Source organism: Cyprinodon tularosa, unplaced genomic scaffold (genome assembly GCF_016077235.1).
Source record: "Cyprinodon tularosa strain WSP-4 unplaced genomic scaffold, ASM1607723v1 ctg185, whole genome shotgun sequence".
Classification (NCBI taxonomy): Eukaryota; Metazoa; Chordata; class Actinopteri; order Cyprinodontiformes; family Cyprinodontidae; genus Cyprinodon; species Cyprinodon tularosa.
In genome coordinates, this window is record NW_024038643.1 from 1,386,595 (window position 1) to 1,399,231 (window position 12,637).

The 12,637-nt window shown below is 37.6% G+C and overlaps 1 protein-coding gene across 2 annotated transcripts in view; it reads right to left on the reverse strand.

Moving 5' to 3' along the window:
• Nucleotides 1–12,637, reverse strand: part of dock1 (dedicator of cytokinesis 1) — a 305,990-nt gene that overhangs the window by 193,070 nt on the left and 100,283 nt on the right. For both annotated transcript variants that reach the window (XM_038282563.1, XM_038282562.1), the window contains exons 23-24: nt 7,969–8,077; nt 3,201–3,271 (exon numbers count right to left, since the gene is read on the reverse strand). In XM_038282563.1, coding sequence (XP_038138491.1) covers nt 3,201–3,271; nt 7,969–8,077 — 180 coding nt within the window. The remainder of the gene's footprint in view (nt 1–3,200; nt 3,272–7,968; nt 8,078–12,637) is intronic.

A 12,637-nucleotide genomic window follows, 5' to 3' on the forward strand; every position in this document is an offset into this window, starting at 1 on the left:
AAACCCACCTTTGCTTGGTCAAGCCTGTGAATTTCAGCCAGGTTAAAGGTTCATATGGCTCAAATGGGACAATTAAACCCAAAACCCAAAGGTTTCTTGAATTATTGACTTTTTGTACTTAAAAATGCATACCTTAAATTAAAAAAAAAAATTTTTCCTAGGAATTGAAGCGGAAAAACACGTTCAGCTTTTCTGCTGCAAAAATCCAGTGTGTTAATATTTGCACCAGAAATACTTTTAGCAGAATATCAGAAAACATTCATTTATATAAAGATAGTATTGAAATATCATGGGTATAAAAAATTTAAAGCAAAATGGCCACTTTAAACAGAGCCTTCATACAGTGAGACTCTTGGTGCCAGACAACTGCAACAACAAAACTCATCTCTATAGCTGGATGGGTTTCATTTATTTGGCAGTAATGACCTCTGGAGTCAAATCAAACATAGTTATATACGCTCTGTCAGCTTTTTCAAAATCCCCAATCATTAATTTAACAATTTATGACAAAGCAGCATCCACTATCATACAGCCTACTATCTGTAATCTCATTTTAAAAGGATTCTGTCTATTTGTGATACAGTACAAACATTTACTGAAAGGGTAATAAATGGAGAGAAATCAAACTTGTGGAGCAAAGCAAAAATTTAATAAATAAAACAACAACAACAAAATGTCTTGGTATTTCCTACTGTAACTATCCTGTCAAAACAAATGCTTCCAAAGTATTTATTTCTCTTTTACACTCTCTGGTTTTCTCCTGTGTAGCTCATAACCGTTTCTCTGTGGTGATATTTCATATTTACCATTTCTTTTAGCCACTGGCCATTAAACTGGACAAGGACCCAAGTTTATCTTACCAATAACACAGCTAGCACACAACGGAGGTAAATAAATCTCCAATGCTTACTGATGGAGAACTGCAGCAAGAAATAGCTACCTGGGGGTCAGCAGGTCTCCATAGCAACCATTAGAGTTTAAACACTTTCAGTTGAGCCAAAAAAGGGAAAAGGGGTGAATTTACTAACTGGGAGTGAAAGATCAACTGAAACAACATCCTTTGGGTAGGTGAGGTTAAGATTGAGCTTTCCAGTAACAAAAACTCCAGGTAGGTCTAATGATCTGGTGGCAGATTAGTGATGCTGTGGGCCAAGGGCTCATGATTCAATAAAATATGAAATTTGAATTCGTAGCAAAAAAATAGCTTACATTTCTAAGGCGAAAGCATCACATTAAATGTAATAACATTTAACAAGTCAATGAGTTATGTTTAAATTAGCTCATTTTGAAGGAGGCCCCTGGGGGCTTTGGGGGTCCTAAGCAGCAGAAGTTTTCTTTTGCCTTGGGCTGGCTGTCTCTCTTCAAATTAAGTAAAAAAGAATAATTTTAGGTATAGTATTAACTCTTTGAAATCAAGCATAAGTTGGAATTAAAATTTGGCAGACTGCTGGATATAAAAAAAAAAAAACAAGATTAACTCTTGGCCTCACGAAATCCTTAAGAAAACCTGTCAGGTGAGCTGAGGAGAAGAGAGATGAAGAACTATTTATACCCAATTATATTTGGTTTTTAAAATCTAGACTGGTGATTTGATGGATTAAGCAGCACTTAAAGCCGGAGTCAAAAACTGGTTTGTTTACTTAAACATGTTTAACATATTAAAATCACAAAGCAGAAAGCTTAACACTTTGAAAAGACATCAAGTGATCCCTTTACTGCATTAACTCCTAAAGCAGCTTCAATATATATGTAGGTAAAATGGTTGAGAAACGGGCCGTTAATTGGACAGCCAAACACTGTCGGGTGTAAAAGCCTCCAAATCCTTTGAACTGATCCATTCACCAAGAAATCTGGATGAACAGATTGTCAGGTTACAGCTTCTACTTCGTCAGACATAATGTCATAAATGAACAGATCAGAGCGTGAGAGTGTGACACTTCATAAAGAATCCATTATGCTGTAGCCGATGACATTCACAGTGGGCAGCATTAACTCAAATGAACACTTCAGTGGAGCAGGCGGTGAGTTTCTAAGGGAACCTGAGTGCGGTTAGGCCAAGGCCATCATGTTACAGCTGCTGAATGTCGCAATGCTGAATAACAGCACTCTAAGACAGGACAAAAAAAAACAACAACCCTGAGCTCAGAGGCCATAGAGGTCTCATCTCAATGAATCAGGAGCTCAATGGATTTCTTTTTTTTTTTTTAAGATTATGTTTTATAGACAAGTTATGCAAAGAAACATATATATGAATCCTTAATTCTGTTTATTTTACACAGTAGTCTAATGTTAGGGGCTAAATACTGATGATTTCTGACAAACAATTGTCTAGAAGTTACCAACACCCTGCAGAAGGACCATAAGCCACAAAATACATGGAAAGTTTAGTGGAAGGAAAATGTAGGGTGTATTAAAAGAATATATGATACAAATAAAGTAATCAAATGACTTCTAGCGGGGCATCCAGGCACATTTACATAATCTCTGATGAAAGGAAAGTGTTTGGTACAAGGAGAGAGAATAGAAATTAAGGCATTTATAAATCAGAGTAATGGTATCAGAAGAAGGTATCTAGGCATGCAAGTGGAAAGTGTAGTAGAGGGAAAAATTATTATGGGGAAAAAAGAAGAGACAATAGAAAAGCATTGAATCATTATAAAAGTTCATCTTTAAGGTACTGTTCTTATTTATGCATCATTAACCCTTTAAAGCCTCAACCCTGAAATAATTGAAAGAGATATCTAATTTTTCAAAATTAGAATCGTCATTGAACTTTCTGACAAATGATTAAAAAAACATACATTTTGTTTAAGGTATATTAGATCATTTATTTGAATAAATTTTGATACAGACATTTCTGTATAATATTTTACACATTTTCTGTTCTCTGCATGTGTCTGATTGTGTAGTTTAGGGTTTCAAGAACAAAAACGCCGCAATTATGTTGCAGTGGCCTCAAAAACTCAATGTCAAATAAGATACACTTGGCTTTAAAGGCTTAACTTTAGTAATAATGGAATCTCAATCTATTAAGAGAGAAAAAGGTCAGCAAAAGCCTGGAAGAGATCTATATGATGTCTTATAAAGCAGAAGAGGTTAAGGGTTATAAGAGTATATTCTAAGGGTATGACTACTGAATTAGTAAAAGTGACAATACCACTAAAAGAAGAAAAAAAAAGTACAAAAGTGAGAGATTTTACCTGAGTTCTTTGGGATCAAAGACCAGCTTCACATCATTGACGATGGTAGGAATGTATTTCAGAGCAGCCCCCTTCAGTAGACATAGCAAATGGACATTTAGATTACCGGTATCTTATATTCTTATTGAGCTGTGCACATTTTTCTTCGTAAAGCAACAGTCATGTATGAATAACTCTTTTTCACAATGTGAGATGAACATTAATAACCAAAACACCTGGTGAAGATTTAACATGAATATATTTTTTGACTATATCAGACAAATGTTTAAACACGTTTACTCTGTTCTATTGAGAGTCATTAATCACTGGTAACGTCTTTCAGATGAGAAAATTACAAAAAGAAAAAGTAGTTTTTTCATTTGATTTGAATTTTGTTCTAGGTAAGAGATTGCCGAATCTTTTTTCAGGGCATGCAACATGAAGTTAAATAGCACCAGTTTTAGGGGTCAAATTTTGATCTCTCAGGTTTGTAATTTATTAAATTTTCCTTTTGAGATTAATACAGAGAAATAGTTTGAATTGAATAAGGTTTGCATCTGTTATTACCAATTTAGTGAGATTCTGATTTTTATTTTTATTTTTAAAGTAAGAACATTTAAGACCAGCATTAGAAAGACCATTTATTTCAGTGACTCATTTCAAAAAGCATGAAATTAGATTAGATGAGCTTTATTGATCTCACAGCGGAGAAAATCACTGGTCACATATTGGCATTTTATTTAAAAAAGGTGCAAACAAGGAGGAAAAGGTGCATTGAGAATAAACAAGCAAGCACTGTATATACTGTATATACAGTATATCAAGATATAGATATACTATATAATAGATTGATGTTTTCAAGCTGTATTTCTGTAATTCCTAATGATTTTATGCATACAGCTAATAAAAACATTACATTTTAGAGTATAATATTAAATCAGACCTGTAGGATTTGGGGAATACAAATGTTTACTTCTACCTGCTACCCATCTAATATTTGAATTATGTGTTGCAAACATTAAACTAAACTGCAGGCAACTAAAGCACACAGCACTTCTTTTTGTACACTCTAAAAATAGGAGAGAAATATTAGCCAATTTTTGAAGATGCATTTTACTTATAGAACTGTCAAATAAAGTATTGACTTTCAGTGCAGATTGTAGTGTTAAATCTCTGCAAACATCAAGCAGATTAATTTCAGAAGGCATCACACCGTTTTCCAAAGACGGCAATGACACCCAACTGATACTCCATTTAACCTGCTGTAATCTTATCACATCTTCAATCACTTTAATATGCACAAACGTTCCACCTGCATCCCTCCCTGCAGACAAACAGGCTTAGGAAGACTCCAATCTGTGATGTTGTTTTCCTCCGCAACAAATACAAATAACGCCTTAAAAACACTTTTCTTACTTTGCTGCCATCAGTTGCTGATGGCCCACCTGCTCTAAAGTGTTGATAATCCCACTGAAAACCCACTGTTTCTGTTTGTTTTCAGCAGTCAGCAGAAGCATCTGTTTGTATGGGTTCATCAAAGTTTCAGTGTGTGTGTGTGTGTGCAGGTCCATCCAGATGTTCAGCAGGATTCTGCCCATTTTTTTTAGGGAGGTATAATGGGACTGCTCATTAGCTTCCACCTGCTACGATGATTTTTACAGAGAGGCAGGTTTGGGTAGAGACCAGGATTCCTCGCCTCCGTGGCCGTTCCTCTAGATCGGTTTTTAATTTAGCAACAGTAAAGCTAATATCTCACCCAATTACACAGCAACAGACTCCTAATTGACTCCTGAACTTTTTCGTACGGTTGACTGTGCGCATGGATCTACTGTAGGTGTTCCAGGGTGCATGCCCCCTGTGATTAAGTTATCTCTAAAAGCAGAGGTGGATGTGAGGTAAGCATCTGTCAGCATTTCAGAGACTGCACAGAATATTGGAAAAAAATAAAATAAAAAACATGAGCTTTTTTCATTAGTTTCTACTTTGGTGTCACTGAGTTCAGGGTATAAAAAGAATGGAATGATTAAAAGCGGGAAGATAGAATAGAAGAAAGATAAATACCTTCAGGAGCAGCTAAAAAGCAGAGTGCCAGAGGAGACCCAGACATCAGGACAGGCAAGGTCAGAGTGAAAGGAAAGGAGGAACATCACAGACCGACAGAAGGACAAACAACAGACATCAACACATGCATAAGACTTAAAATGCAAGAAAGGCTGCACAAAACTTAATAAACCCATATAATTCTATGGTAAGAATGGAATTGAAAATAATGCAACATGGCTCAAATATACAAAAGAAACATTTTTGAAGCTACTTTACAGGTTTGTTGTTTTTATTGATTTAGAAGGAGGTTGTCCCGCTGCTGCAGCTAAAAACAACCAGCTGAGTTCCCAGCAATAGAAAAACAGAGAATTTAGTATTTCAACTTGGAGAAGAAATGCTTTTGCTTAGCATTTTTACAAAAGTCTCTTCAGCGGTAAATATTTAGGATAATGCCCAGTGTTTGCGGACTGAACAGGGGGACAACCCATCCAATTCCAAACAGTCAGACCATCATGGAGAACCTGAGAAATCTCTCCAAGTGTCAGTAAGTTCAAATAAAAGTAAGAAAGTCTGGTTCGACTTAGGGAATAATCAGGGTAAAAACCTTTTCTCTTTAACGACAGCATGGCAGCACTAAAGTAAATGACCTCTGATTCAATATCCTGTAGACAGATGAACCATCCCATTGTAGCTCTGCCTGTATGTTTAGTCAGAAAGGAATTTAATCAATTCAATCTACACATTTCCAGGCTTAGTCCCAGTAATCTATATTCCTCCTGTAAAGAAATATACATAACAAACTCTCATCCCAATGTATTCAATGCCATTCTACATATTTATAGGTCATCTTTTAATACTCTTAGTGCCACATAAATTGATCCTATATGCTTTTTAAACCCTGATTGGCTGAAGGTGGTTTTCTGATTTATGTTCTCTCCCTGTCAGATAAGGGGAGTGGTGAACAGTACATTTACTTGATTACTGTACAGTTTACTCACAAAGTTTAAAGTTCATCCTTAAGAACAGGCATCCTGGATGTTTTACATTTATCTCTCTTTTTTAGCGCTCCTGGGTCAAACGGTAGCTCTTTAGCAGGCATATGCAGAATATTGACATGGTGAGGAGGTAGTAACTAAAAATATGCAAGCTAGCATCCCTTAGGAGTGAATTTGGACACCACTGCGCGTGATGTTCCACAAATGTGAGAAACTCAGGGCAAATATTATTTGTAGTTTATACATTTTATTAAGGTGTTAGTTTCTTCCTATGTGGCCAAGTTCATTAGTTTTGTTCATTAGGATGAATTTTGAAAGCAGTGGAAATAGATTTATTGATTTAACTGTACACCTCTATTCTCTTTTATTTTAGGTTTGTTTTTCTATAAAAATTATAAAGAAAATAGAAGTCCTTTTTAGTGGGATTTTTTTGCTGATAGTGTAGAATCTGTAGCAGATGTTCTCCACATCAATATATCAGGTGGTTTTACTCTGAATACTATACAAAAATGTACTGATATTGGAAAAATGTATTTTTACTTTTTATATTCAAGTATTTTCGAAGGTGAGCACTTCAGTACTTTAAGTTGCTTAGAATTAAACAAGCAACTTTTACCTGCAGTAAAAGTAAGATTTGACTATGAGTATGTGTACTTTTACTCAAGTTGTGTAGTCGAGTACTTTGTCTACCACTGGTTAAGGTAAGACTGGGGTATCTTAGCAGGTCTGCAATGGATCCACACTCTCTCTTCTTAATATGATTAACAAAGCAGAGCTCCAACCCTGCTTAAAACTTCTACACAGCATGATCCCTGAACAGCTTATGTTCACTAATGTTCTCCAAGGACTTACTCACACCGTTATTATATTTACTAAATAAATAACATGCAGAAAATTTTAAGTGAAACCAAAATCTGTCACTTAAAACTAATTTAGGACATTTACTGTTTATGGGTAAGATGCAGAGGGGCAGGAGCACCAACATGTAAATACAGAAGCTCCGTTTATTTGTCATTTCAATAAAGGGAAACTGGAGAAAAAAACAACCGTCAATAAAATAAATAATAATTTGAAAACTTATCTTTTCTTTGCAGATTAAATAGAATGGATTTGAAGTTGTAGTTGCAAAGCAACTAGATTTAAAACATTCTTTGAAGCCGGTGAGATTCTTATTTTAGGAGGAAAGTCTGAATGCGACATTTGGCTCAATGGTTGACAGACTGAAGATTTTAAAGCATATTACTAAATGTGGTACTTATGTCTTTCCATGCATAATATATATTATTAATCTGAAACAAAATTTAACCAGCTTCAGATTTCTTAACTAGGGGATTATCCATAACCTCAAGACTTTTAAGGATAAAAACGAAATGACTAAAAATTATTAATAAATAAAAAAAATTGAGAAATCCACTTAGATTTTTGTGCAGTCTTAAATACAAATAAAAATGGAAAAAAAGGAGTAAATACCCAGAAAATCTGCAGAGTGAAACATAGAAAGGGTGAAAAGAAGAGAAAGAGATCATCTGTAGGAAGAAACCCTGATATCAGTGCCTAATAAGCTGCTGGGGGGGGGCGGAGCAAGACTCATGCATCTCCCTTCACAGGATATGTCATCCAAAGCTAATCACACCAGATTTATTTACTATTTACACAGCAGTAGTTATTTACTATTCATGCCACATTAGACACTTCCTGGCAGAGAGTTTGAGCAATGGCACACAGTTGGACTCGTGCGTTAACAAGCCTACCTTCACCATGCCAGTGTTCTCTGAATTACTGTTCATCATGTCATTAAAGGATGTGAAGAGGTTCCTCAAGGACTCCATGAAGTCGGCCTCTCCTTTGTTCTCGTAGAGCCTGCAGGCAGATGAAGCGACGGGTTACTTTGGCAGGCGATGGTGGTGCTGGAGGGAGGCTTTTTGTTTCAGCCCCCACATAAACAGCACAGACTACGCTGGGAATGAAGAGAGTCTGAGGCTTTACTGTTAAATCATTAAACATTTTCAGCACAGAGGCCAGCGCGAGTGGGGTATTAATGCAAAAAATATTGGATCACAACTGCATACATTACTCTTTCTGATAGGTGGGTTAGCATTTAAGAGATGACAACACCCAGAAGGACCTGTCAGCTAATTGATTTCACCAATTCAGTAAAAAAAAACAAAAAAAAAACTCAACAATGATTAAGATCAACAACACACAGATTAAAAATTCTCTCTATATGTTTCTTAATTTGGATGAATATGGCTTATAACTAATGAAACCCCATATTTAAAAACAGAAATGTTTAAGGCTGAAAGGCCTGGAGACTGTCCAGCCATCAGTAAATCCTTGGATAATAGGCACAAAAAAATAAAAGAAAAATCATTAACCTGCTGCAAAACAAGTAGAAATGTCTTAAAGGTATTGTGGAGGATTTTTGTGATTTTTTAAAAAGACTCTGCACTTAAAAAAATGCACATGAACAGCTATGTACCAACTCCCGAGAGGGCACGCCTATTAAATGCGTGCGAGAATGTGCGAGAATATGCAGTGAGCCCATTTCCCCTCGTTCACGCTCTGTTTAAAAGTTACTGTTTGCATCGCTCATACAAGCTCACTTTCTAAAAGAAGATTTGCAATTTTTCCACCATGTCAGACTCACCGCTGGTAAGTGAAAATGGGGACGTGCTCAGGAACAGCCTTAGCATGGGAAGGGAGAAATGGTAACGGCCTTACGTAAACATATCACCAGAATGATTGAAAATTTTTTGATTATCCACCCGGAAAACAACACCATCCACTATACCTTAAAAATAAGTATATTTATCCTTCAATTGAGTAAATAAACAATATGATCTGAATATGGAAAGACGGTGTTTTTACCCATAAAAAAAGATAATTGGATTTTATGCATTTGAAATAAGACACTGCCACTGCTTTTTTATTTTAAATGTAAATTTACTTATTCCATTGGCAAAGTTTCTCTTCCCCGCTCAATCTAAAAAAAAACACTTATTAGAAAGAAATACCTTATTTAGATTTCCTTTTTGGTTTTTGCAACACAATCATTACTATTCACACACTGCTTTATCTGATCAGGTCAGTGTGAAGTTTAGCGGAAGGAAAACATTAAGTAAAAAAAAGTTGTACAGTCATCAGGGTATTAAGAATATGGTGAACAATAGTCCATAAAAGAAGACAGTAATATAGAAGCCACTGCACATTTATAAAAATAAAATTTGACAAATTTTGACCTCAGAGCAAAAGTATATACAGATATATGCATATATGTTTCCCTAACAGATCTAGTAAACTTCACATATGGTTGTGGTACACTCTACATCATGTAACGTAACTTAATCAGAGCTTGTAAGGAAAACTAAACCCAATTTGGGGGAAGTAACACTTAAAAGGGTAGAAGGTCAAAGAAACATGAACCAGTGTAACTGCTCCAAGTCCATCATATTTCACTAGCCTTCTTCCATGCTGATGGGTCTTGTGATGCTATAATATCTCAAAGGGCTGCAGGCATTACATGGGGTAGGAGAGCCACTGTTGAGGGCTTACAGAAATCATGGGATTAGAGGCGACCGTCTCAGCGCTCCTTCTACAACAATTACTTAAAGCTGCTGCTCGCCTACAGCACGGAGGAGCTCAGAGAGCCCTGGGCAGTCTCATGTCACTCTATGATTAAGGTGCTCCTCTCCAATTTTACAGATATGTTCCGCTAGAGAGCATTAAAGAATAAAATAAATAAAACCCGGCCAATCCAGACTTGGCACCTGTACATCAGGGCTGCAGTAAGAGCTTCAACTAACCCAATTTTCCACATTAGGAGGTATTTCTACTCTGTTTCTGCTCCAGCACACACTTTAAACATTTGAGTTGGAGGGCACCGTGTCCTCCAGACGTTGGGCAGGAAACCAATCAAACACTGCACACTCAATTAGTCCAGGATCATACATCATTCCACCAACAGCTTCTTTCTGTCACACTACAAGCCCATCTTCCATTCAACATCCCCAAAGCCAATTAGAAATAGATCAACAGAATATACTGAAAGACCTTTTTAGTTTTGCCTGATTGAGCATTTTTCCAACTGCAGCAACGACGGAACCAAAGGAGCACCATGGTTTTCCCATAGAAATATTTTTCTTTATTTCTAAAATTATCCATGATAGCAATGACTCTATTTACATCGCAGATTTTAACTACATGAAATATGTACAGTCTCCCATAAGCAATTAATACTATTTAATACATTTTCATGATCATCATCTTTTAAGGAAAATTATTTTCTAGTAGTGTATTTGAGAGCTTTCTAGTAGTGTGTATGAAAGCGTTCTAGTAGTGTATATGAGAGCTTTTTAATAGTGTATATGAAAGCTTCCTAGTAGTGTATATGAGAGCTTTCTAGTAGTGTACCGTATTTTCACGACTATAAGGCGCACTTAAACGTCTTTTTTTCCCCTCAAAATGTGCGGTGCGCCCTATGGTGCGGTGCGCCCTATGTGTGTTGTAACTGCGACTTTTGAGACCACCTCATTGAGGAGATGATGAAAGAGTGGCTGAATGTAAGGAGACCAGCTGTTTTTTTTCCACTCATCACCATTAATATGTAACTCCATGCGTGCCCATCTCACAGCTGATGTGAAAAACATGGGGAAACAAATTAACCCTGTGCTCGCTGTTCAACCGCTCAACATCGGTGAACCGGACCCAGCAGGTGCAGCAGAAGCAGCGAGTTTACATGCAAAGTCAATGGTTGACGCGCGTATAGGTGCAGCAAAAGGTCCTGCAGCGCGTTTTGAGCCGCAGGTGCAGCACGTCGGGATCATTTAAGCATCTGACGCACCGCCAACGCGCTGCTGCTGCTCGAGATGGAAAAATTTAAGTTTTGCTGCTGGAAGCGCCGCATCAACGAATCAGAGAAGCTGATCTGGGAGCTGACAGCGAGACAGACGCAGCGCTCTGATGAAAGAGGAGATGATGAAAGCGTGGCTGAGGGAGGTGTAGCCTATGTGAGGAGACCAGGTGTTTTTTTCCACGCATCATCATCGCTGCGTGCCCATCTCACAGCCGATGTGAAAAAAAAGGTGAATCAATGAACGCTGTGCTCGCCGTTATCCCGGGGGTCTGACAAAGGAACTTCAACCGCCCAACATCGGTGTGAAGCGCCCGTTCAAAGTAAGGCTGCGAGCGGCGTGGGAGCGATGGATGACAGACGGAGACCACAGTTTCAGGATAAGTGGAAGGCAGCGCCGGGCAAGTTACGCCACAGTTTGCGGATGGATTGTAGATGCTTGGAATAACGTGTCTGCTGGCTCTGTTGTTCAAGCTTTTGCAAAAGCCGGCATTATTTCTGAGGAGCTGCGCTGCACGGAAAGTGACTGACAGCGAAGAAGGGGAAATTGGCATGTCTGATTTAGCGCAGCTGTTTAATTCAGAAACAGAGGATGATGACTTTGATGGGTTTGATTAATACTTTGTAATAAATACATGAATAAAGCACAATCATACTCAGTTTTGCTCCCGCTCTATTTTTCTACCTGAAAACTTAATTCAACAGCAGCCTCTGGGCGCGTCTCCTCCTCTTCACCGCGGTGGCTGGCAGGTGTTTTTTCATCTAAATAATCTTAATCTTGCAGCTATATTTGCTGTGATCAGTGGGAATAAAGTAGTTTTAATATGTTTTTAAGTGAGAAAGGCCACCTGAAAACTTCATAATTGCAGTCAGTTCATCCAGATTATCTATTTCTGTCGGAGGCGCTCAGACCCCCACATACCAGCTGTGCACCGACAGCAGAAATCCTTTCGTTCACCGCGGCTGCTGGCAGGTGTTTTTCATCTAAATAATTTAAACTACAGGCACCAGGATACCGGCAATAAAAGCGAACATATTCTGTCGGCAGGTTTCAGGATTTTAAGTTAATTTAGGAGTGACCACAGCGCTGTGTCATCTGCGATGTGTCTGTCTCACGGCCAGCTGCCAGGTTTGATTAATACTTTGTAATAAATACATGAATAAAGCACAGTCATACTCAGTTTTGCCCCCGCTGTATTTTTAAATACGCAGTAGAGGTATTTAAAGGTAGTAGAGGACATGTACCTGTATATAAAAAACGCGCCCTATAGTCCGGTGCGCCTTATATGTGTGTTAAATACAGAAATGGGACACATAACTGAGAGTGCGCCTTTTAGTACGGTGCGCCTTATGGTCGTGAAAATACGGTATATGAAAGCTTCCTAGTAGTGTATATGAGAGCTTTCTAGTAGTGTGTATGAGAGCTTTCTAGTAGTGTGTATGAGAGCTTTCTAATAGTGTGTATGAAAGCGTTCTAGTAGTGTAGATGAGAGCTTTTTAATAGTGTATATGAAAGCTTCCTAGTAGTGTATATGAGAGCTTTCTAGTAGTGTATATGAAAGCTTCCTAGT